At 46.2% G+C, this 26,150-nt stretch overlaps 1 protein-coding gene and 1 pseudogene across 2 annotated transcripts; one reads left to right on the forward strand and one right to left on the reverse strand.

Moving 5' to 3' along the window:
* The first annotated feature begins 926 nt into the window (after window positions 1-926).
* OS9 (OS9 endoplasmic reticulum lectin) lies at window positions 927-25,878 on the forward strand. Of its 2 annotated transcripts, XM_066258839.1 has the most exons (15): window positions 927-1,115; window positions 1,881-2,057; window positions 3,498-3,561; window positions 3,692-3,768; window positions 3,939-4,037; window positions 19,498-19,708; window positions 19,820-19,924; window positions 20,135-20,235; window positions 20,430-20,481; window positions 21,522-21,610; window positions 21,816-22,091; window positions 22,359-22,545; window positions 24,352-24,516; window positions 24,695-24,807; window positions 25,124-25,878. In XM_066258839.1, exons 1-15 carry the CDS (start codon window positions 954-956, stop codon window positions 25,247-25,249), a joined length of 2,004 nt encoding a protein of 667 aa, XP_066114936.1. In that variant the 5' UTR covers window positions 927-953; the 3' UTR covers window positions 25,250-25,878. The 2 variants fall into 2 exon arrangements, with proteins under 2 accessions (XP_066114936.1, XP_066114937.1); XM_066258840.1 differs by lacking the exon at window positions 24,352-24,516.
* LOC136323071 (large ribosomal subunit protein eL32-like) lies at window positions 10,439-10,868 on the reverse strand (annotated as a pseudogene).
* Window positions 25,879-26,150: the final 272 nt, after the last annotated feature.

Raw genomic sequence — 26,150 nt, forward strand, 5'->3', positions numbered from 1 at the left:
AATAAAATTATAAAAAAAAAAAAAAAAGAGTGAGGACATTAAAAATCTTATTGGAAATATTGTGAGGGCTGGGTATGTAGGCCAAAGGCTTAATTGTAGGATTCCTCCATCGGTTTTATTAAGAGAAACCTGATGAGAGTATTTTTGGGATTTCTCTTTTGGGCTGGTCAGATTCCCCACAGAAATTTTCCAAAGGTGTAATCATGCTCTTGTTTACCTTTGTTTAGGAATCAGTTTCTCAGGCTTGCTAAACCAGTTACCATTCCTTTATTTGCTTTTTAGCTTCTAAAATTTTGCTGCTGTTATCTCCTTTCTCTCTGTTTTTATATGGCCTGAAGGATAAATTGTGCATCTTCCCCCGCCCCAATTTTAATGAAAATTCCCATTGTTTATAATTTTTTGTAAGACAACATATTATACAGACAGAATCGTGTAGAAAGGTTTTGACACAATTACCACATGGCCCTAAAATTGTATGTATACATGAAAAGAAATGTCTTTATGTAATAGCTTGTTTTGCAACAAGTATTTTTCAGGGATGTTGCATGGACCCACCATTGGCGTCAATCCTCCGCCTGGCGGAGGCGGGATACAATGCAGGAACAACTAAAAAAAATAGTAAGAAGAGATGTGGGCGACAGCTGTGCGAAGACAGAATAAAACTGCTTAAAAGGGCCCAGAGCAGAGACGGTGCCTCTCTAGAACCGGGAGACGGTGGATGTCTAATCTCGTCAGTGATTGGTTGCATCTCGGACCAATCAGTCATAGTGAATGGTTTTGCTATCGTGGTGATCCACCTCTCCGTGGGCTTTGCAGCCACGTTCACAAACGGGACCAAGATACCTAAGAGAGACAGAACAACCAGCCAATAAGACTTGACAATTTTAATGACGTACTGAGGCCGCTGCCCTGTTTAGGGCGGAAAAACTTCTGGATGAGACCAACAGTGAAAGATGGCGGCAGAAGCGGTGCTGTCCAGGCCGTTGGTGTTGCTGCTTTTGGGGTTCCTGTCACCGGCAAATCTGACCAGCGGTGTCGGGAGCCTGAACCTGGAGGAGCTGAGTGAGATGCGTTATGGGATCGAAATTCTGCCGTTGCCTGTCATGGGAGGGCAGGTGAGGAGGCGTAGAGCGGACAAGGGTCCGGGGCAAGCGGAAAGGGAAAAGTGGAGGAAGAAGGGCCGTTTTGGAGTCTGCGGCGGGAGTCAAAGGAGAATCGGGAAGAGTAGGTAGGATTTGTACGATGTCTCCTGAGGATCGCAGACTGAGACACATTCTCTTTGGGCCAGGGACTGGGAGGGTGGAGCTTCCCTTTGTCAGCTCGGTCCTAGTTCCTGATTGAAATATGTTCAGACTCCGCCCCCGTGAAGAAGTGGTATTTCCCTTTCCCTTCACTCCGCAAGCACAGCTGGAGAATCTGTGGCTCATTCTGTCTTTTTGTGTGTGTATGTGTGGCAGAGACAGAGAGAGTCAGAGAGAGGGACAGATAGGGACAGACAGACAGGAAGGGAGAGAGATGAGAAACAACAATTCTTCGTTGTGGCTCCTTAGTTGTTCATTGATTGCTTTCTCATATGTGCCTTGATTGGGGACCTAAGGCAGACCGAGTGACCCCTTGCTAAAGCCAGCGACCTTGGTCTCAAGCTGGCGAGCCTTGCTCAAACCAGATGAGCTCGTGCTCAAGCTGGCAACCTCGGGTCTCGAACCTGCGTCCTCTGCATCCCAGTCCGACGCTCTATCCACTGCACCACCGCCTGGTCAGACTCATTCTGTCTTGACTGGGTTCTCCCCCAGTATTCTCAGAGGGATCTCATTGTTTTTTTCTGACCCCAGCCTCTCTTTGCCTGCCTGTCCTCCGACTCTCCCTCCCTTCTTTCCTAGAGCCAAGCTTCAGACGTGGTGATCGTCTCATCTAAGTACAAGCAGCGCTATGAATGTCGCCTGCCAGCTGGAGCCATTCACTTCCAGCGTGAAAGGGAGGAGGAGACACCTGCTTACCAAGGGCCTGGGATCCTTGAGTTGTTGAGCCCAATGAAAGATGCTCCTTGCCTGCTGAAGGTGAAGGGGAACGGGATGGATGGAATGAGGGCTTGGGAACTAGCTGTGTGTCTGAGAATCAAAGTGTCAGTGATTCTCAGGTGGGATGTGGGGAGGAGCTGTTAAGAGTTAAAAAGGCCATTGGAGGAGTAGACATGTACAGACAAGAAAGAGGCAAAGAATCTTTCAACTACTGATGATACTTTGTTGAATGTAAAGGAAGTTAGGATGGATCTCAGAATAAAGGTTAAGCCGAGATTGAGGTGCCTAAAGAGGGTCAGTGTAGCATGACAGTGGCATTCTCCTAGAGAAACCTTCCTGGTAAAGTCACCCGCTGTATCTATCATTCTGCCCCAATATCCTATTTTATTTTCTGTTTTTTCTTTCTTCTTTTCCAAGTGAGAGGAGGGGAGATAACAGACTCCCACATGTGCCCTTACCAGGATCCAAAGAGCAAGCCCTGTCTGGGGCCAATGTTCTGCCCATCTGGAGCCATGCTTGCAACCGAGCTATTTTTAGCACCTGAGGTGAGGCTCTATGGAGCCATCCTCAGCAAAGTGGGTGGTTCTCTGGAACCAATCGCCCTGGCTATGAGATGGGAAGGGGTGGGAGAGGGGTGGAGAATCAGATGGTCACTTCTCTTGTGTGCCCTGACTAGGAATCAAACCCTGGACATCCACATGCCCAGCCAATGCTCTACCACTGAGCAAACTGGCCAGGGCAATTTTATTTTCACCATGGCACATTTCATGATCTAAAAATCTTCTTATTAACTGAATCATCAGTTTATTTATCTCTGGTCTGAGTCCCAGTATTAGAATTTAGGCCCATGAGGTCAGAGAGTTTACCTTGTTTATAGTTGTATCTGCAGTGACTAGAATAGCACAAGAATTCATATAGAGGTTCAATTAATATTTTATGTTTCCTTGGTCTGAGTGCTTCCAGAATACCATGAGTTCTTATCACCATGGAGATCAAAAAGGGATTAAAAAGTATCTTAAAAGGGAGGTGTAGCCTGACCTGTGGTGGCACAGTGGATAAAGCATCAATCTGGAACGCTGAGGTTGCCAGTTTGAAACCCTGGGCTTGCCTGGTCAAGGCACATATGGGAGCTGATGCTTCCTGCTTCTCCCCCTGTTCTTTCTCTCTCTCTCTTTCTCTCTCTCTCTCTCTCTCTCTCTTCTCCCTCTCTAAAATGAATAAATAAAATCTTAAAAAGAATGCTTCTATAAAAAAAAGGGGGGAGGTGTAGAAAGCCCACAGATGGAAAACAGTCTTTAGAGATATTTCGCTGAGTTACAGAATAAAACAGCACTCTCTCCTGTCTGAGAATCTGATGAATTGAGTATGGAAGCAAAGGAATATGAGGAGTAGATGAGAGGTTATATGTCCTGGAGCCAGGAGAGATTTTGGTTCCAAGAAGAGATACCTGCATTTCATCCCTGTCATTTTTTTTTTCAGACCAAGGACTGGTGGACATATGAATTCTGTTATGGACGCCACATCCAACAGTACCACATGGAAGGTGACAGATGCCTACATTTTCCCTAAACCCTCAGCAACCTATCATGGAAAGTGACCTGCCTCCCTAGTCCCCTTCCCTCTTAGTCCTCTTAGAAGAGAATAACTGTGATTCACTGTGGTTCCTCTTGCAGATTCAGAGATCAAAGGTGAAGTCCTCTATCTCGGCTACTACCAATCAGCCTTCGACTGGGATGATGAAACAGCCAAGGTGGCAGGAGTGTGGGATTAGGAGAGAAAGGGTTGCTGGCTGCAGACTAAGAGTCCTGACAAGAGGGTGGGGGGTCAGGATTAGCTGACATGTTTCTTGGGGCTTGGTGACCGTTATTCCTCCTTACTGTCTTTCTCATGCCCCCTCTCTCCTGCTGATGTCCTCTGTAGGCCTCCAAGCAGCATCGCCTGAAACGCTACCATAGCCAGACCTATGGCAATGGGTCCAAGTGTGACCTCAACGGGAGGCCCCGGGAGGCTGAAGTTCGGGTGAGTCTTTAAAGAGGGAAGTTGATACTTCCTCAAAGACCATTCAGATTCTAATGGAAGAGGGCAAGGTTGTATTTTACAGTCAAGAGGACTTCTTCCAGACCCTAAACAAAAACTTAAGACTCATATATCCAGCTACCAGTTGGATGTCACTGCCTGGAGATGCAGAAGCACTTTTAGTCAACATCTCCCAAATCCTCCCCTCCAAACCCCAAACACACTTATTATTTTTTACATGTTTCTCCTTTCTGTCATCTAAGCTAGAAACCTGGGTGTCATTATTGACTCTTCTTTCTCTTCCTCTGTCTTCCTTTTTCCACTTAATGACTCTTCAGTGAGGTTGTCCTTTTGTAGGTATTGGGCTCTGCTCTGGGGATACAGTCGTGGGCAGACATGCAGCCCCTGCCCTCATGGAATGCATAGTCTAGAAAGGACAACAGATGTTAACAAAAGAGTCACAGAAATGAGTCTGTGATTACAGACTGTGGAGTGATATGAAGGAAAGGAATTTAGTTCTCTCAGAGTAAACACCAAAGCTTTTTCATTCAATCTAGATTTCTCTCACAACTCTCCTCTTCTTTCCTGTTCTTGATACCTTCATCTCTCAACTGCATCACTCTTAACAAGTGTTCGTGATCTAGTGGTCCTTAGTGAATTCAAGCGGACAGGTGGATATATGGTGGGAAAAGCTCCTTAGGTGATTCTAATGTGCATTCACAAACAACCCTGCAGAGAGCCATGTGACACAAGAATTATCTTTCTGTAATAAAGATTTGTACATACAATTGTGTGCTGGTAAATTTTACCAGGGTAAAGGGGTTGAAAGAAGAGCCGTAATTTATAATGTTTGCCAATGTCCATGGTATAGATATTCTCACCATGGCTAAATTCATGTTACACCATGATATCAATTGTCTTGCAACATTCCTGAAAATGTATCAGTTGACTCTTGTGAGCTGGTCCAACACACCAGCGTAAGCATATGTCACTTCTCTGCCCATACTGGAAAACTTTGGATGGTTCTGCCTTGTTTAAAAGGTAGGTTCCAAATATTTCAACCCAGACCAAGGTGGTAGCAGTGGAGGTGGTAGAAAGCAGTTGAATTTTGAATGTATTTTAAAGGTAGAGCCAAAGATTTGTTGACAGACTGAATGTGGGGTGAAGTCAAGTATGACTCTGGGGCCCTGACTGGGTAGCTTAGAGTTACCATGACTGGTTAGAGTGTCATCCAGATACTCCAAGGTTGTGGGTTTGACCCCGTCAGGGCACATGCAAGAATCAATCAATGGATGCATAAATAAGTGGAACAACAAATCAATGTTTCTCTCTCTCTCCCTTCCTCTCTCTTTAAAATCAATTAAGAAAAAAAAGGTGTGATTCCGGATTTTTAGCTTGAGCAACTGGAAGAGTAGTATTATCATTTAGTAAAATGAGAAGGGGCAGATTTGGAGGAGGAAACTAGGTTGGTGTTGGTGATACGAATGCCAAGATGCCTATTAGACAGTCCACTGGTGGTGTTGGGTTGGTAGTTGGCTCTGATACTCTGGAGTTCAAGGATGAGGTCTGGCCTAGAGATAAAAACACTCATTGTATTTTTCTCTCACTGGCCTGTTTTCTGTCCTTTGAACCTGTTGGTCTCATTATTCCCTCTGCCTAGAGCTGTCTTCCCACAGATATTTGAATGGATGGCACTAAGTTCTTATTCAGATTATATATACTGTGCCATCTCTACAGGGAGACCTGATGTTGGCACAGACATACATGTGCGCGCACACACACATCCTTCTACCTGTCTCCGGGTAAACACCTATAGTGTTTTATATTCTTTAAGGCATGTATCATTTCCTGAAATTATCTTCCTTGTTTGAATTTTATCTTTCTTTGTGACTGCTTCCACTAGAATGAGCTCCAGAAAGGCAGGGACAATGTCTGCCTTACTTTCTGACTTATCCTCAGTGCCTGAAACGGTGCCTACACCACATAGGTGCCTATAGACTATTTATTGAATGAAAGGAATGAATGATAAGTTAGTTCAAATGTCACCTATTTTATGTGACTTTCTTGGCTAATCCAGAAAGTTAGTTGTGTTCTTTCAAACGCTCCCTATGCAGCCATCCACACCCACATATACCCATGTCTTAGTCTGTTTGGGCTGCTATTGTATAACAAAGTACCACAGGTGGGGTACCTGGGATGATGTTAGTCAGAGATAAGGGAGCCAGCTCAGTCAAGCAAGGGCTCTCTTCCGGGTCACAGACTTCTTGTACCCTCACATAGGAGAGGGTCTAGTGAGCTCTGTGGGGACTCTTATAAGAATACTGTTCCCAGCCCTGGCCGGTTGGCTCAGCGGTAGAGCGTCAGCCTGGTGTGCAGGAGTCCTGGGTTTGGTTCCCGGCCAGGGCACACAGGAGAGGCGCCCATCTGCTTCTCCACCCCTCCCCCTCTCCTTCCTCTCTGTCTCTCTCTTCCCCTCCCGCAGCGGAGGCTCCATTGGAGCAAAGATGGCCCGGGCGCTGGGGATGGCTCTGTGGCCTCTGCCTTGGGCACTAGAATGGCTCTGGATGCAGCAGAGCGGGGCCCCAGAGGGGCAGAGCATCGCCCCCTGGTGGGCGTGCCGGGTGGATCCCGGCCGGGCGCATGCGGGAGTCTGTCTGACTGCCTCCCTGTTTCCAGCTTTGGAAAGAAGTTAGTAAAAATTTTAAAAAATAAAAATAAAATAAAAAAAAAAAGAATACTGTTCCCATTCATGAGGGTTCTGTCCTCATGACTTAATTATCTCCCAAAGGCCCTATCTCCTAATATCATCACATTGGGATTTCAACATAGGAATTTTAGGGGGACACAACCATTGTGACCATAGCAGCTCACAAGCATCCACATGTATATAATCTATTATAGCACTTCACTGTATTCTAATTATTTCTTTATTTCTGTGTAACTTCAGTAGGGCAAGAACTGAGGGTAAAGATTGCATATTCCTCTTATCTATTGAACATATTCTCTATGCAAACCAGTATAATAGAATCTGGGGGGGAAATGATGACTGAGAGACCTAAGTTCTGCTCAGAGGAGACAGACATTAAATAAACATCCACAAGAAACAGGATAAATACCCTGACAGGTGAAGTACATATCATAAGGGAGCACCAAATGAAAGAACTAACTGAGTCTAGGTAAAGGAGAGGCTTCTGGAAAAAGTGATCTTGGAACTGACAATTTAAGGATGAGGAGTTTGCCTGGCAGCTGGAGAGGTGTGGGAGAGAAAAGAAGAGAGCCCCCCTGGTGGAAGGAACCATAAGTGCAAAATGCCTGGAGTCTAGAGAGGACGGCCTATCCCAGGATGTGAGGTATTCACAACCACTGGTAGGAATTGTGGGAAGATGGTTTGAGAGGTTGTGTGCAGGGAGCTGGGTGGATTGAAACTAGCTATGCTGAGGAATTTGGACAATCTGAGAAACAAGGGGGAGCCAATGAAGTATGTTAAGCAGAATGATAACATACTCAGTTGTTTTTTTGTATGTTTGTTTTTATTTGTATTTTTCTGAAGTTGGAAACGGGGAGGCAGTCAGACAAACTCCCGCATGCACCCGACCGGGATTCACCCAGCACACCCACCAGGAGGCGATGCTCTGCCCATCTGGGGCATCGCTCCGTTGCAACCAGAGCCATTCTAGCACCTGAGGCAGAGGCCACAGAGCCATCCTCAGCGCCCGGGCCAACTCTGCTCCAATGGAGCCTTGGCTGCAGGAGGGGAAGAGAGAGACAGAGAGGAAGGAGAGGGGGAGGGGTGGAAAAGCAGATGGGCGCTTCTCCTGTGTGCCCTGGCCAGGAATTGAACCTGGGACTCCTGCATGCCAGGCCGACGCTCTACCACTGAGGCAACCGGCCAGGGCCTCAGTTGTTTTTTTAAAAGATTTTATTTATTGATTTTATGGGGAGTGGGGGTGTAACAAAAAGAATCACCTATAGTTGCTTCACTCTAGCTGTTTATTGGTTGCTTGTTGTATGTGCCTTGACCAGGCAAGCCCAGGGTTTTGAACAGTGACCTCAGTGTTTCAGGTCGACGCTCTATCCATAAGCCACCACAGGCCAGGCAACATGTTCAGTTTTATTTTTTTAGAGAGAGAGAGAGAGAGAGAGAGAGAGAAAGACAGGAAGGGAGGGAGAAGGAGGAGAGAGAGTGAGAAGCATCCGCTGGTAGTTGCTTCAGTTTCTTTATTCATTGAATGTATGTCATGTGCCTTGACCCAGGGCTCAAGCCAAGCCAGTGATCTCTTGCTCAAGCCACTGACCTTGGGCTTCAATCCACTAATCTTTGGGCTCAAGCCAGCAATCCTGGGATCATCTTGATGCTGGAGACCCAGCATCAAGCTGGAGACCCCGTGCTTAAGCCGATGAACCAGAGCTCAAACTAGTAACCAGGGTTTCGAGTTGATGCTCTATTCATTACGCCATCACCAGAAGGCGCACTCTGACTGGAGTACAGAAAATCATTGAGAAACTGGGTAGGAGGTGGTTGCAGCAACCCAGGTGAGGAAACAAGTTGGCTTAGGAATGAAATGTGATTATTTGGAGGAGAGATTTAGGAGTTGAAATCAATAGTAAGATCCCCAGGTTTCTGACCTGAACAACTATAGATAGATAATGGTTCCTATTATTGGCATAGGTATAGTGAAAAGAAGAGTAGCTTTGGTGAAGGAAAATTACTTTGTTTTTGAGCAGGATGATTTTAGTAGCTATGGGTATCGAAGTAGAGATATCTCAGGAGGCTGTTGGATCTGTGAGTCTGGAGCTCAAGGGAGTGATCTGAATTGAACCCAGAAGATTAGGAGTCATCAATGTATTATGATTGGAGTCATGGTATGGATAAAATCTCCCCCAAAGAAACAATATATGATGAGGAAAGTGGAACAAATTTGAGGGAGCTGTCATTGTAAACAAAAGCAGAAGGGGGCTTTGTAAAGAATAAGGGATCAGAGAGGTGACTATGGTGACATGGAACCCAGAAAGGACATGTCTCAAGTAGAGACCAGTCCATGATGTTGGCTGCATCTCAACCTTCAAGGAAAAGGAAAATTAAAAACTGTGAATGATTGTGGAAGTAATTATTTTAATTAAGCAAAGCATGTACATAGAAATAAAATATTTAGATGGTAGGCATGAACACCAGAAGAAAATTTCTAAGTCCTCTACTTCTTATTGCTCCTGACCAGTCCTTTGGTTGGACTTATGACAGAGGTCATTGGCAATCTTTGCCAGAGTCTCAGTGGTGGCAAAGGCAAGGTATTAAGGACAGTGGTGAAGTCTGGACATGAAGGAAAGGTGAGCACTAGTGAGGAGCTGTGGGGTTGGGGCATGTGCTGTTTTGCGTTTTAGGATGGGGGCATAATTTATTATAATTTTAATTTTTTTTTTTACAGGGAAAGAGAGAGTCAGAGAGACGGATAGATAGGGACAGACAGACGGGAACAGAGAGAGATGAGAAGCATCAATCATCAGTTTCTTGTTGTGACATCTTAGTTGTTCATTGATTGCTTTTTCATATGTGCCTTGACCGTGGGCCTTCAGCAGACCAAGTAACCCCTTGCTCGAGCCAGCGACCTTGGGTCCAAGTTGGTGAGCTTTTTGCTCAAACCAGATGAGCCTGCGCTCAAGCTGGCAACCTCGGGGTCTCGAACCTGGGTCCTCCGCATCCCAGTCTGACGCTCTATCTACTGCGCCACTGCCTGGTCAGGCTATAATTTTAATTTTAATTAAAAAAAAATTTAATTAAAAAAAATTTTTACGCAGAGGGAGGAAGAGAATGGAGGGGAGGGGCACAAAGAAAACCAGATAGAAGGTGACAGAGGACAATTTGACTTTGGGTGATGGGAATGCAACATAATTGAATGACAAGATAACCTAGAGATGTTTTCTTTGAACATATGTACCCTGATTTATTAATGTCACCCCATTAACATTAATAAAAAAATTATTTTAAATATGGGGCATTATTTATTTTAATTTTAATTAAAAAAATTTTTTAATTTATAGATTTTAGAGAGAGAGGAAGGGAGACAAACAGAACACCGATATGTTTCTATGTGAGCCCTGACTGGGGATCGAACTAGCAGTGTTTGCATATCAGGATGATGTTCTAACAAATTGAGCTTTTCAGCCAGGAAAATTTTTAATTTTTATTTTTTACAACGTAGTGGTTAGAAGTTTTATAACTTATGAAGTGATCCCCCTAATAAGTCTAGTACCCACCTGACACTATACATAGTTGTTGTAATATTGACTATTCCCTATGCTATGCTTTACATCCCTGGGGCTGTTTTGTAACTGCCAATTTGAACTTTCTTTTTGGCAGAATTTTATGGTTTTATTAACACAAATACAGTGTGCTGCACACAATCTGTTTATTCATTTTCTTCGCTGCACAGCCTGGCATTGGGATTGGTGACTCTGGTGGCCAGCTGTGCTGCTCTTTGCACAATGGCTTTGGCGGCGGTTCTTTGAGGAGACGTGAGCAATCTCAGCACAGTAATATTTATTGCACATCAGCAGCACTTCAAGCTCCTTGACATTGTGAACCAGGAACTTTCAAAAGCCACTGGGCAGCATGTGCTTTGTTTTCTTCTTGTTCCCGGAACCAACGCTGGTCGTCAATATCTGGCTCTTGAATCTTCTGTCAACCCTGTTGTCCATGCCTCTGGGTTTCTGCCAGTTCTGCTTAATGTTGACATATTGGTCTGACTGGTGGCAGATGAACTTTTTGGTCCCCTTTTTGATAATCTTGGGTTTCACAAGGGGTCTCAGGGAAGCCATGATGCTGAGTAGGAGATGACTGCCACCAGCCAATTTGTACTTAATCTCTTTGCCTTTTTCACCTGTCCCCCCAAATCTCCCCATTTGGCCACAATCAGTTTGTTCTTTGTATCTATGAATCTGTTTGTATTTTGTTTGTTTATTTATTTTGTTTTTTAGATTCCACATATAAGTAGTATTTGTCTTTTCTCTGTCTGACTTAGTTTACTTAGCATAATACCCTCTAGGTCCATCCTTGTCGCAGATGGTAAGATTTTACTCTTTTTTATGACTGAGTAATATTCCACTGTACATATGTACCACATCTTCCCTATGCATTCATCTATCCATAGACACTTAAATTTCTTTTTATCTTTTTTTTTAAGTGAGAGGAGGGGAGATAGACTTCTGCATGCTACCCTACTGGGATCCACCTGGCAACACCTGTCTGGAGCCGATACTCAAATCAACCAAGCTATTCTCAGCACCAGGGGCCGATGCTCAAACCAATTGAGCCACTAGCTATGAGAGGGGAAGAGTGAGAGAAGGGGGAGAGAAAGGGGAAGAGAAACAGATGGTCACTTCTCATGTGTGCCCTGATGGGGGACTGAACCCAGGACATCCACATGCTAGACTAATGCTCTATCTACTGAGCCAACTGGCCAGGGCCTCTATATCTTGACTGTTGTAAATAATGCTGCAATTAGCCTGACCAGGCAGTGGTGCAGTAGATAGAGCATTGACCTGGGATGCAGAGGACGCAGGTTTGAAACCCCGAGGTTGCCGGCTTGATTGTGGACTCATCCAGCTTGAGTGCAGGCTCACCAGCTGAGCATGAGGTCATAGACATGACCCTATGGTCTCTGGCTTGAGCCCAAAGGTCTCTGGCTTGAAGCCCAAGGTTGCTGACTTGAGCAAGGGGGTCACTGGCTCAGCTGGCACAGCCCCCCAGTCAAGGCACATATGAGAAGCAATCAATGAAACTAAAGTGCTGTATCTATGAGTTTATGCTTCTCATCTCCCTTCCTGTCTGTTCCTGTCTGTCTCTCTCTCACTCTCTTTTTATCTTGCTAAAAAACAACAACAACAAAATCCTGCAATTTATATAGGGGTGCATATATTGTTTTGAATTATTGTTTTGGATTTCTTTGGCTATATACCCAGAAGTGGACTTGCTGGGTCATCAGATAGTTCACTGTTTTCCACAGTGACTGTGCATTATCAAGGTAGGAGTACGTTTAAATGCCATTGAGTGGACCCAGTAGAAAGGAGAAGTTAAGGTACAGGGAAAAGAGTGAGAAGAGAATGTGGGCAGGACTGGGATGCAGAACACAGGAGTGCAGTTACCTAGGGATGGAGGGCTCTAGGCTTGTAACTGGAATGAAAAGGTGGTGTGTTTGCTGGGAGGTCTGGAGGAGTTTTAGTGACAGAAAGTTGGGGGCATTTCTGCCAGGTTGCTTCTCTTTTTAGTTCTCATATCCTAACAAACCACTCCAGTTCTTTGCTTGTGTGATTGAGTAAAACCCTCATTCCAGGGCAGGCGTGGTGAAGTTCCATCTTCCCAGTGGCTTATTAGGAACAGTTTGGGAAAAGTACAATTTTCATGGGATTTGGGAACAGTTGGTCAGTGATCTGGAATTAAATAAATTTGGATCCCTATCTCTATGTAAAAATGTTCTTATGTAAAATTTCAGCGAGATCTAAGATATTTTTCCGTTTTAATTTTTAATTATGAAACATTTCAAACAGAGAAAATGATGTCATAGAGACCCATAAATCCACTGCCAAATTCAACAGCTGTTAACACTTCACCATATTTGCTTCAGTCTCTAGCTTTTGAATAAAAGAATAAATGATATAGTTAAACACTAATGATATAGTTAAAGCCCAGCCTCGCATTTCTTCTCTCTCCCTCCTTTCCATAAACAACCACACCCATCTCCCTCTTCTCTTTGTAGCTTTATTACTGATACACATATCAGAGACAGTATATATTGTTTTTTGTTTTAAAATTATACATCAGAGGGAGGGGAGGGGGAGGGAAGGGGAGGGGTGGGGGGAGGAGGAGAGGGAGAAGGAGAGGGAAAGGGAGGGGGAGAAGGAGAGGGAAAGGGAGGGGGAGAAGTGTCCTGTGATGGCGCAGTGGATAAATGTGGACCTGTAATGCTAGGATCTCCAGTTTGAAACACCAAGCTTGCCCAGTCAAGACACATAAAAAAAGCAGCTACTGGCCCTGGCCGGTTGGATTAGTGGTAGAGCGTGGGCCTGGCGTGCAGAAGTCCCGGGTTCAATTCCTGACCAGGGCACACAGGAGAGGCCCCCATCTGCTTCTCCACCCCTCCTCTCCTTCCTCTCTGTCTCTCTCTTCCCCTCCTGCAGCGAGGCTCCATTGGAGCAAAGATGGCCCGGGCGCTGGGGATGGCTCCTTGGCCTCTGCCCCAGGTGCTAGAGTGGCTCTGGTCGCGACAGAGCGACGGCCGGGATGGGCAGAGCATCGCCCCCTGGTGGGCGGGCCGGGTGGATCCCGGTCGGGTGCATGCGGGAGTCTGTCTGACTGCCTCCCCGTTTCCAGCTTCAGAAAAATACAAAAAAAAAAAAAAGAAGCAGCTACTACAAGTTGATGCTTCCTGCTTCTCCCCTATCCACCCCCACCTTTCTCTCTCTCTCTCTCTCTCTCAAATCAATAAATAAACATTTTTTGGTGTGTCAGAGAGGGACAGACAGACAGGAAGGGAGAGAGATGAGAAGCATCAATTCTTTGTTGTGGCACCTTAGTTGTTGATTGATTGCTTTCTCATATGTACCTTGACCAGGGGACTACAGCAGAGTGACCCCTTGCTCAAGCCAGTGACCTTGGGCTCAAGCTGGTGAGCCTTGCTCAAACTAGATGAGCCAGCGCTCAAGCCAGCGACCTCAGGATTTCGAACCTGGGTCCTCCTTGTCCAGTGCTCTATCCACTGCGCCACCGCCTGGTCAGGCTAAACTATTTTTTAAAAATTCTTAAAATTATACATCAGTGTTATCAACTTGCTTTTTCACTAATTAGTGTTTTTGCCATTCTGAGGCATAACATGGAGATATCTAATTCAATTATTGTAATGATTGCATTGTTTCATTGTCTATTTAACTATTCCTCTGTTGAGAAACCATTGGCTTTCAATCTAATGCTGTTACACAGTCTTGCAATGTAGGCCTCATTGTGAATGTGCCAGGGTTTCTCCAGGGGGATACTTAGAATCACTGGGTTATGGGGAGTACATATTTTATTTATGAATCTGGTGCATTGCCCATTTTAAGTATACAATTCAGTGGTATTAAGTGCATTAACAATTTTTCATAATCATTATCACTATTTCTAGAACTTTTCATCATCCCAAACTGTACACATTAATCAGTAACTTTTCATTTCCCCCTCTCCCCACTGTCTGAATTTGCCTGCTCTAGGTACCTCATAGAAGGGGAAATCATGCATTATTTGTCCTTTTGCGTCTGGCTTATTTCACTTAGCATAATGTTTTCAAGGTTCATCCATGTTGTAGCATATATCAGATTCCTTTGTATGGCATACTTTATGGCACATTTCTTTCATGGAATATTCAATAATATTCCATTGTATGTATATATCACATTTTGTTTACCTAGTCATCTATTGATGGATAGATACTCTGATGTTTCCACCTTTTTGGCTGTTGTGAATAATGCTGCAATGAACAGTCATGTGCAAGTATCTATTTAACTTCTTGTTTTCTGTTCTTTTGGGTATGGACCTAAGAGTGGAAGATACCTTAGGTAATGCTGTGTTTAGCTTTCTGAGGAATTGCCAAACTGTTTTCCACAGTAGTGGTACTATTTTACATTTCCAGTAACAATGCACAAGGATTCCAATTTCTCTACACCCCCTCCAACACTTTTTTTTCCCCTCCCTCCCTCCCTCCTTCCCTCCCTCCCTCCTTCCTTCCTTCCTTCTCTTTCTTTCTTTCTTTCTTTCTTTCTTTCTTTCTTTCTTTCTTTCTTTCTTTCTTTCTTTCAATAATGGCCATCCTAATAAGTATGAAGTGGTATCTTATTGCAGTTTTGATTTGCATTTCTCTGATGCAAGAAGTTAGAGGAAGATACTGAGCGTCTTTTCATGTGCTTCTTGCCATTTGTATGTCTTCTGTGGAGAAATGTCTACTCAAATCCTTAGCTCATTTTTGGATGGGAACATTTGTATTTTGTTGTTGAGTTACAAGAGGTGTTTATATATTCTGGTTATTCATCTGTTAGCAAATATATGATTTGAAAACATTTTTTCTCATTCTGTGGATTACTTTTTCATTCTCTTGACTCTGTCCTTTAAGCACAAAAATTTTCAGTTATGAAGTGTAATTTATGTTTTTTCTTTTATTGCCTGTGCTTTTGGTATCATACATATGATTATTAGATCTTTTTAACTTTACTGCGTATGAAGCATTAATAAATTATAATTTCATAGGCTGTCACTTAGTTGTCTACATGTTCAAATGTGTTAGCCATAAAAGTAGAGTGTCTTTTTACTTTTTCATAATCTGTTTTTAAAGATAGATTTTTTTTCTTTATTTTAGTGAAAGAGAGACAGACAGGGAGGGAGAGGGATGAGAAGTATCAGCTCATAGTTGTGGCACCTTAGTTGTTTGTTCATTGATTGCTTTTTCATATGTGCCTTGACTAGGGGACTCCATCCGAGCCAATGACTTCTTACTCAATCCAGTAACCTTGGACTTCAAGCCAGCGACCTTTGGGCTCAAGCTAACGATCATGGGGTCATGTCTGTGATCTCATGCTCAAGCTGGTGACCCTGCACTCAAGTCAGCTGAGCCCACGCTCAAGCCGGTGATCTTGGGGTTTTGAACCTGGGTCCTCAATGTCCCAGGCCAACACTCTATCTGCTGTGCCACTGCCTGGTCAGGCAGATAGATTTTTTTTTTTAATTCCTGATATTGACTGTGATTTCTCTCTCTCTCTCTCTCTCTCTCTTTAATTTTTCCATTGATAGAGAGAGGGAGGGAGAGAGAGGGAATATCAACTCATTCCACTTACTTGTTACATTTAGTTGTGTATGCATTGAATCATGTCACTTTGGTGCATCAGGATGACGCTTTATCCACCAAGCCACCCAGCCAGGGCCTCTCTATTTTTTTAATCTGTCTTGCTTTAGAGATGTGTCTATTTTATTAGTCTAAGAACCACCTTTTGACTTTGTTCATCCTATTGTTTGTTTCATTAACTCTTTGAGTAGTACGAATGTTCATGTACGTCCTCGTACCTCCTGACCATCCAGAGTATGATCGATTTATTTTAAAAATGTATAAGGCGGCCCTGGCCGGTTGGCTCAGTGGTAGAGCATCGGCCTGGTGTGCAAGGGGTCCCGGGTTCGATTCCCGGCCAGGGCACACAGGAGAAGCGCCCATCTGCTTCTCCACCCCTTCCCCTCTCCTTCCTCTCTGTCTCTCTCTTCCCCTCCCGCAGCGAGGCTCCACTGGAGCAAAGATGGCCCGGGCGCTGGGGATGGCTCCTTGGCCTCTGCCCCAGGCGCTAGAGTGGCTCTGGTCGCAACAGAGCGACACCCCGGAGGGGCAGAGCATCGCCCCCTGGTGGGCAGAGCGTGGCCCCCTGGTGGGCGTGCCGGGTGGATCCCAGTCGGGCGCATGCAGGAGTCTGTCTGACTGTCTCTCCCTGTTTCCAGCTTCAGAAAAATACCAAAAAAAAAAAAAGTATAGAGAGAACCTGATTGGTGGTGGTACAATGGTTAGAGCATTGACCTGGAATGCTCTAGGTCCCCGGCTTGAGCACGGGCTCATCCGTCTTGAGCGTGAGTTGCAGGCTTGAGTGTGGGATTGTTGACATTATCCCATCGTCACTGGCTTGAACTCAAAGGTTGCTGGTTTGAAGCCCAAGGTCGCTAGCTTGAGCCCAGGATTGCTGGCTTGAGTAAGAGGGCATTGGTTTGGCTGGAGCCCCCCTGAACAAGGCATGTACAAGAAACAATAAATGAACAACTAAAGTGCCACAACTACAAGTTGATGCTTCTCATCTCTCTCCCTTCCTGTCTCTCTCTCTCATACCTTAATGCTATAACCATTTTTTCCTAATCATACTTACAAAAATTATTGTGAAATATATCACAGTGCATAAACCTGTATAAATCCTGACTGTATTCTGTAAGGAATAGTAAGGGAGATAGCTATCTAACCACCTCTTCATTGTGGCACCTTAGCTGTTCATTGATTGTTTTTTCATATGTGCCTTGACCCGGAGGCTACAGCAGAGTGAGTGACCCCTTGCTCAAGCCAGTGACCTTGGGCTTCAAGGCAGTGACCTTTGAGCTCAAGCCAGCTATCATGGGGTCATGTCTATGATCCCATGCTCAAGCCAGTGACCCCGCACTCAAGCCGGTGGTAACCTTGGGGTTTCGAACCTGGGTCCTCTGCATCCCAGGCCGACGCTCTGTCCACTGCACCTGATCAGGCCAGATTGTCTATTTCTTCTTGAATCAGTTTTGATATTTTGTGTCTTTCAAGAAATTTGTCCATTTTATCTAAGTTATCTGATTTCTTGGTATATAGGTATTCATAGTATTCCTTTACAATCCTTTTTATTTCTGTATGGTTTGTAATAATGTCCCATCTTTGATTTGAGCCTTCTCTTTTTTTTCTTGGTAAATCTAGCTAAAGTTTTGTCATTTTTATTAATCTTTTTTCCTCCATTGATTTGAGAGAGGGGGGAGGGAAGAGAGAAAGAAGCATCAACTGGTTGCCTCACTTGATTATTCCATTTAGTTGTGTATTCATTGATCACCTCTTATACATGCCCTGACTGGGGGTTGAACCTGTGACCTCTGGTGTACCAGGTCAGCACCTTACCCACTGAGCCACCCAGCCAGGGCATATTGCTCTTTTTAAAAAAATGCAACTTCTATTGGCCTTGGCTGGGTAACTTAGTTGGTTAGAGCATTGTCCTGATATAGCAAGGTTGTCGGTTCAATCCCTAGTCAGGGCACATACAAGAAGCAACCAATGAATGCACAACTAAATGTTAAAATAAACTGGTATTTCTTTCTATCTCTCTAATCAATAAATTTAAAAAAAATTAATCAACTATTAGCCTGACTAGTCGAGGTGCAGTAGATAGAGTATTGGCCCAGAACACTGAGGTCACCAGTTTTAAACCAAAGGTCACTGGGTTGAGCTTAGGGATACTGGCTCGATCCTGAGGTTGCCAGCTTGAGCGTGGAGTTGCCAGCTCAAGCACAGGGTTGGTAGCTCTACCCCAGGATCACGGACATGATCCCAAGGCCTTCGGGTTAAGCCTGGGGTCACTGGTTAACCTTGAGGCTGCCAATTCAACCCCCAGTCAAGGCACATATGAGAAGTAAGCAGTGCACAACTAAGTAGAACAACAAGTTGATGCTTCTCTCTCTTTCCCTTCTTTTCTCTCTCTCTGTCTCTCCAAAAACAATCAACTTTTAGTTTTTTTGTTTGTTTTTTTTTAAATTTTTTTTTTTGAATTTATTTTATTTTTTTATTTATTCATTTTTAGAGAGGAGAGAAACAGAGAGGGAGAGAGAGGAGAGAGAGACAGAGAGAGAGAAGGGGGGAGGAGCTGGAAGCATCAACTCCCATATGTGCCTTGACCGGGCAAGCCCAGGGTTTCGAACCGGCAACCTCAGCATTTCCAGGTCGACGCTTTATCCACTGCGCCAACACAGGTCAGGCCAACTTTTAGTTTAATTGATTTTCTCTATAGCTTTTCTATTTTTATTTCATTTATTTCCCACGGCTTGCTTTGGGTTTAATTTGATGTTTTTTTAGGTTTTTTTTTGTTTTTTTTTACAGGGACAGAGAGAGAGTCAGAGAGGGGGATAGATAGGGACAGACAGCCTGACCTGTGGTGGCGCAGTGGGATAAAGCGTCGACCTGGAAGGCTGAGGTTGCCAGTTCGATACCCTGGGCTTGCCTGGTCAAGGCACATATGGGAGTTGATGCTTCCTCTCCTCCCCTTTCTCTCTCTCTCTCTCTCTCTCTCTCTCTCCTCTCTGAAAATTGAATAAATAAAATCTTTAAAAAAAAAAAAGGAACGGAGAGAGATGAGAAGCATCAATCATCAGTTTTTCGTTGCGACACCTTAGTTGTTCATTGATTGCTTTCTCATATGTCTCATATGTGCCTTGACCGCGGGCCTTCAGCAGACCGAGTAACCCCTTGCTCGAGCCAGCGACCTTGGGTCCTAGCTGGTGAGCTTTTTGCTCAAACCAGATGAGCCTTTGCTCAAGCTGGGGACCTCAGGGTCTCGAACCTGGGTCCTCTGCATCCCAGGTCAACGCTCTATCCACTGCTCCACCACCTGGTCAGGCTTTTTAGTTTTCTTAAGGTAGAAGGTTAGGTTATTGATTTGGGGGGGGGTCTTTCTCCTCTTCTAATATTTAGAATATTTAATATTGTATGAAATCCAGCATCTGTGCCCTTTCACAGGAATTTTCTGTTGCCTGCTTTTCCATGTAAGGGTCCCAATTAACTATTTCTTTGACATAATTTTTTGTTGAAAACTGGACATTTGAGGTAATATATTCTAGTAACTTTGGGTCCTAATTCCTAAGAACTAAAGATAATTATTGGTGGTAATTACTATTTATTTGCCCTCTCTGTCCTGACAGTTCCTCTGTGACGAAGGTGTTGGCATTTCTGGGGACTACATTGATCGTGTGGATGAACCCTTGTCCTGCTCCTATGTGCTGACCATTCGGACTCCACGGCTCTGCCCTCACCCTCTCCTCCGGCCTCCGCCCAGCGCTGCCCCCCAGGCCATTCTCTGCCACCCTGCCCTGCAGCCTGAGGAGTACACGGCCTACGTTCAGAGGCAAGCTGGTGAGTAATTAAAAGAGCAAGGAAAGGAAAGAGAGACATGGGCAAGGACAAGCAGAAGGTAGAATATTAAAGAGGAATGTATCTCTGTCCTGCCTGCATGCTGTTTTTCAGTAAACTCAAAGCAATATGAAGATAAAATGATAGAGGAGCTGCAAGACCTGGACCCTCAAATGTGGAGTGAGACCAAACCTGGGTTGGCGCCCACAAAGAGAGCAGGTAGGACCTTGCTTCACCTGTTCTTTGGTACTTGTCTCCATTTCTTTCCTTCCCCATCCAGTCTTCTTGTCCTGGACTGACTTCTGGGTGTGGGGTGAAAGAGTAGCATGGGCTCTTCCACCCTGGGAACAGGAGCAGAATGTCCTCATTCTATTTGTTCCCTCCATTTCTCCTCTCCTTTCTGATTTCTCTCTGTTCTCTGTATCCCAGGTGCAAGCCCAACCAAGGATGACAATAAGGAATCAGATTTCTGGAAGATGATTCATGAGCCAGAGGACCAGGTCCAAGGAGGGGAGGAGGCACAGACTGAGGTGGGAGCTGGCTTCCCAGCCATTTCTCTGATAAGGCTGAACCTGGCCTGTGGGATGGAGGGCCGCTCAAGCTAAGATCATTAGGAGGTATCCTGCATCTGTCTGGCGATGCAAGCTATATGCAGAACCATTGCCTTAAGAGAATGGTGGGCATGACCAAGCTTACATAATTGACTCTGCCCTCTTTTCATCAGGAGCAGCAACCAGACATTGAGCCAGCAGATCCAGTGCCAAGCTCTCCCAACGGTGAGTGAACCCTCCACATTTTCTTCACTGCTTGAATGTATTTTCAGGTTGGCAGGGGTGGAGGTGGGGGTAGAGATAAAAACTGGGGGTTGGAGGGAGTTGGGCAGCCAGGCAGCAGGAATTCATTTTTACAGAAGTTGGTACTCTTTGTAGACAACAATTCTCTTCCGTGGAGGTAGCAGACACAGTTGTTCTACTACTTGCTATCTTTGTAACATTGGACAATTTCATTTACCCTCAGTTTCCTTACTCATAACATGTGGGTCGTCACCCTATTTAGAGGGTTGTTGTGAGATTAAATGAGAATGGATCTGTAGTTCACAGTGAAATGTCTGGAACTGAGAAGACAGTGAATCCAGGGAAGAGGAGCACTTGGCCCTAGAATCTCTTCTCGAGTCCTAAAAACTGGGGTGACTGCCAGAAGGGCCTCAGCAGTATATGAAAGAGCAGGGGCCTTAGTAGCTTGTCAGCATCCTTCTCTCCCTTACCTGTGAGTCCACCTTAGGCCAGTGCTGTCTGGAGGGCTATGTTGATCCCTGTCTCTTTGACCAGACAGGTAGCTCCTGGAGGTAGGGACCATGTCCTTCCTTGGTCTCCTCCATCCTCTCCTTGAGAAGTCAAAGTAGAATTTAGGACACAACGGGTTCATTCTTTTTTTTTTTTTTTTTTTTTTCAGTGAGAGGAGGGGAGGCATGCGCCCTGACTGGGATCCACCCAGCTAGCCCACTAAGGGGTGATGCACTGCCCATCTGGGACCATTGCTCCATTGCAAAAGGAGCCATTTTTTAGCACCTGAGGTGGAGGCCATGGAGCCGTCCTTAGTGCTGGGCCCAACTTGCTCCATTTGAGCCATGGCTTTAGGAGGAGAGGAGAAGAAAGAGAGAGAAAGAGAAAAGCAAGAGGGGGAGGGGTGGAGAAGCAGGTGGGTGCTTCTTCTGTGTGCCCTGACCAGAAATCGAACCCGGGACATCCACATGCCCGGCTGACGCTCCACCACGGAGCCAACTGGCCAGGGCCTCATTCCTATTTTTCTATCTCAGATTTTCAGAACAATGTGCAGGTCAAAGTCATTCGGAGTCCTGCAGACTTGATTCAATTGATAGAGGAGCTGAAAGGTGGAACAAAAAAGGTATGGGCCCTGCTCAGGGAAAGGGAGCCTGCCGGCTGGGAGCCTTTGGAGAACCACCCTGACCTGGGCCTGAGCTGGGCCCCATAGAGCTTACTCCTTCCCTGTACTCCTTTTCAATCCCCCACTGCCACACCGCAGGCCCCCACCATGTTCTCTACTGAAACCCTAATGATCTGCCTTTTTCTTCTGATCCCCATCCACACAGGGAAAGCCAACTGCAGGCCAAGAGCAGCCTGTAGACAGTGCTGCAGAAGCCCCTCAGAGGCAACCAGAGGTGAAGGAGAAGGGTGACACAGAACATCAGAACGAGGTGGAAGAGGAGGAGGACGATGAGGATGAAGATGAAGATGAGGATGAACAGCAGTTACTGGGAGAGTTTGAGAAGGAACTGGAGGGGATACTGCTCCCATCAGACCGAGAGCAGCTCCGCTCAGAGGTGAAGGCCGGCATGGAGCAGGAACTGGAGAACATCATTCAGGAGGTGAGTGTGGCTCTTTCTTCCGTTGCTTCTACAGCAGTCTGCTCCTGGGGGCAGGGCAGGCTGAGGGGCTGAATGGGAAGAAAGGTCAGCACCTAGCACAGCCTGGGACAGTACTCTCTGAAACGATAGCTGTTTAATTGAAAGGGAGTGGGTGGGGGGAAGGTGGATCAGAGAGAGGGATGAGTCTTAGACATGACTCTCTGGTAGAGTATGGACCACTGACCTTCATTGCCCCTTGACTCTCCGTGCCTCCCTTGGGTATCCCAGACAGAGAAGGAGCTGGACCCAGATGGGTTGAAGAAGGAGTCGGAGCGTGATCAGGCTATGCTGGCCCTGACATCCACTCTCAGCAAACTCATCAAAAGGCTGGAGGAAAAGCAGAGTCCAGAGCTGGTGAAGAAGCACAGAAGGAGGGTTGTCCCCAGAAAGCCTCCCCCCTCCCTCCGACCAGCAGGTGAGAGCTGTCATCAGGAAGCCAAGTCCCCCATCTCTCCCTCAGCTGGTGTGTGCAGGAGGGCAGTGTGTTCTTTCCCTTCTGAAGGTGCATACTCTCTCCCCTCTTTCTGGAGCACTGTTCTCACTCTTGCCTTCTTCCCGCCGCCTCCATCTCTTTGGCTGCTTACCTCCTACTCATCCCTTGGGGAAGCAGCTTCTACAGCATGTCTATCTTATTTCCTGACTGGCTCCCATATGCCCAGTGCTTAGCACTTTGGCACATGTGGGTGATCAGTAGATCTTATTAACTGAGTGACTGAGTCTGTGTGCTGAAGACCACACATCTGTGCAGGATGCAGCCTTTCAACACTCAGAACTTTGCATCACATTGTGCCCATTCCATGGGGTTCTGTGAATTTGAAATCAGACATTCCAAATGAAATGTTCAAGTTTCAAACCTTCCATCCTACTTTCTCTATAAACATTGAAGTATGTTTTGAGCACCAACCAACATGGGAGTGCCAAACCATAGCTTTTCAACCTGCTTCTATTTTTTATTTCCAAATTATAAGAGAAAGTTTATTTAGAAAGTCATAGAGGTAGTAGAAGTGAGCCAACTAAGAAGGGCCTTTGAAGCATAGGAGAAAGGCAACGGCAAAAGTAATATGCCTGGCCTGACCAGGCAGTGGCGCAGTGGATAGAGTGTCAGACTGGGATGCAGAGGACCCAGGTTCGAAACCCCGAGGTCGCTAGCTTGAGCGCAGGCTCATCTGGTTTGAGCAAGGCTCACCAGCTTGGACCCAAGGTCGCTGGGTCCAACAAGGGGTTACTCGGTCTGCTGAAGGCCCACGGTCAAGGCACATATGAGAAAGCAATCAGTGAACAACTAAAGTGTTGCAACGCACAATGAAAAACTAATGATTGATGCTTTTCATCTCTCTCCTTTCCTGTCTGTCTGTCCCTGTCTATCCCTCTCTCTGACTCACTCTCTTGTCTCTGTAAAAAAAAAGAAAAAGAAAAAGTAATATGCCTGGGGCTAGGGGGGGAGAAGCGGGGGAAGGGAAAGGCATAGGTGCACTCTCAAGAGGGAGAGCATGTTCCTGCTTCCTAAAACAAAACTTCTTGCCATGGCCGGTTGCTCACTGGCTTAGAGCATTGTTTCCATAGCAAAAGTTGTGGCTTTGATCCCAGGTCAGAGCACATACAGGAACATCGATGTTTCTATCTGCCTGTCTCTCTCCCTTCCTCTCTAAAATCAATAAATAAAAATTTTAAAAATAAAACGAAACTTTTTTGTAGGCCCAGGTGGCCTGATTTTTGCTTCAGAAAGCAGTTGTTGAGGTCCTGGCCAGTTTGCTTAGTCAGTTCGAGTGTAGTCCCAAAACACTAAGGTTGCAGGTTCGGACACGTCTCAGGTTGGGGCACATATTGAAAGCCACCAAAGAATGCACAACTAAGTAGAACAGCAAATGAATGCTTCTCTCTCTCTTTCTCTCTCTCTCTCTCTCTTTCTCTATCTCCCTGCCGCCCTTCCTATCTCTGTCTCAATAAAATCAATCAAATGAAAGAAGAGTTGTTGACCTGTTGGTGATGGGCAGAATTATTGGATCTGGAGTGAAGAAGGGAGGCTGCAGTTGGTGGAGGGAGATTTATAGGCTGTAGTGGGTTGGAGGGCTAATTTATTTTGGGCCCTGGCTCATATACATATTTGAGATGGAATAACTGCCTAAACCAATCGATGGCTTAGGGAGAAGTGACCACCACTGCCCATAACCCTGGAGTCACAGCTCTGCTTTGTGTCTTCCTGTGTGTTTCCCCCTCTAAGAGGAGGATCCTGAGCACAGAGTCCGGGTCCGGGTCACCAAGCTCCATCAAGGAGGCCCCAATCAGGATCTGACAGTCCTCGAGATGAAACGGGAAAACCCACAGCTGAAACAAATCGAGGGGCTGGTGAAAGAGCTGCTGGAGAGGGAGGGACTCACAGCTGAAGGTGGGCCCTGGAGGGCGGGGCTGGATTAAGAGCTGTTGGAAGGGCTGGCTACCTTCTGCCGGTAGCAGAGGGGCTGGGTCAAGGTGGACTGGAGACCACGGCTGGGGACCTGGGGGCAGAAGACCTGCGCTTAAGCTCCCCATCTTCCTCTCTCACTGCCCATCCCACTTCTTTCCAGGAAAAATTGAGATCAAAATTGTCCGGCCTGGGGCTGAAGGGACTGAGGAGGATGCACGCTGGCTGACTGATGAAGACACGAAAAACCTTAAGGAGATTTTCTTCAATATCTTGGTGAGAGGCGTCCTACCCCCAGCCCTGGACCTCCAGCCTGCCCCCTCCCCTATCTCGTGCTGTGGTGTGGTGAGCATGGTTGAGTGACACAGGCACCTCCCAGGCTCACTTGGTGAGCTTCAGTTTCCTCAGCCCTAAGAGAGGCTGCTGGTTCTGGCAGGTGGGTGCTTGGGCCCTCAGCAAGAGTCCTGTATGAGGTGTTCGTGCTCCATCCCTGCCTTCCCAGTGCTGCTAGTTCTGGGGCTGGAGCTCCAGCGCCCAGTGCTTCCCTGGCTCTGCCACCAGCACTCCTGCTTACCCCCTACCCCCTCGCCAGGTGCAGGGAGCTGAAGAGGCACAGAGGGAGCGGCAGCGGCAGAAAGAGCTGGAGAACAATTACCGCCGGGTGTGGGGCTCTGGAGGTGGGGAGGGCACAGGGGACCCGGATGAGTTTGACTTCTGAGACCACTACTACCATCTGTTTGCCAAGGAGTCCAGGGTCTTCCTAGACTGGCCCCGCTGCCTCCCCACCCATCTCCCACCCCCTGGGGCGCTGAAGGCAAAACAGCAGTGTACAGCCCAGCTGGGGACTTCAGGGGCCCAGCCAAGGCTGTGGAGGAGCCAAAGGCTGAGTGCTGCTGCTACTGCTGAGAGCTGCTCGAAGACCACCCCAGGCCTGTGCGTTTTGCTGTCCCAGGCTTCTCCCCACAACCCCTCTCTTGTTATATCCTCAAACGGTTGGTCTCTGTTCCCTCCCTACTTAGAGATCTCTTGAGTGGAGTAAAGCAGGGGGAGCAAGAAGTGTGTGCTATGTAGCAGGCCCTAAGAAACAGGCCCTTGATCCTGCCCCTGCTGCTGTTGGGAGTCACCTAGCTTGTTCTCTCGGATTGGCTTGGGGTTTCCTGCTCCTTTCCCTTTCCACACTGTTCCCTACAATCTGTGCTTCTGAGTGGAGGCACCTTCCCCTGTTGCTGAGGAAATGGGAGAAAGTTGCCCACCACCTCTGACACAATCCAGTGAAAAGGGTAGGGTACAGAACTACCCATCAGGTTCTTGAGCAATCAGGTTTCTAAATAAAAAACTAGACCATCACTCCATCAATCATTTTTTGTGTGGTGGGGGGGTGGGGGCTCAAGTAGGGAGGAGGCTTGGTGCTCTCTTGAGGGTGGAGCACATGGTTTCATCCTGTTCTGTGTTCTCCTCCCAGGTGATATCAGTGGGGGCTTGGGTTACAGAAAGAGACCAGGGCAGATAACAAGCCAGCCCACTAGCCTGCCAAGGGCTGAAACACCTACAGTCTTGTCATCCCTCCTTTTCTTCATCTGTCCTTTTCTGTTAATTCTCTTCTCCCCCTTTATATCCTG

This window comes from Saccopteryx bilineata, chromosome 2, assembly GCF_036850765.1.
Source record: "Saccopteryx bilineata isolate mSacBil1 chromosome 2, mSacBil1_pri_phased_curated, whole genome shotgun sequence".
NCBI classification, from domain to species: Eukaryota; Metazoa; Chordata; class Mammalia; order Chiroptera; family Emballonuridae; genus Saccopteryx; species Saccopteryx bilineata.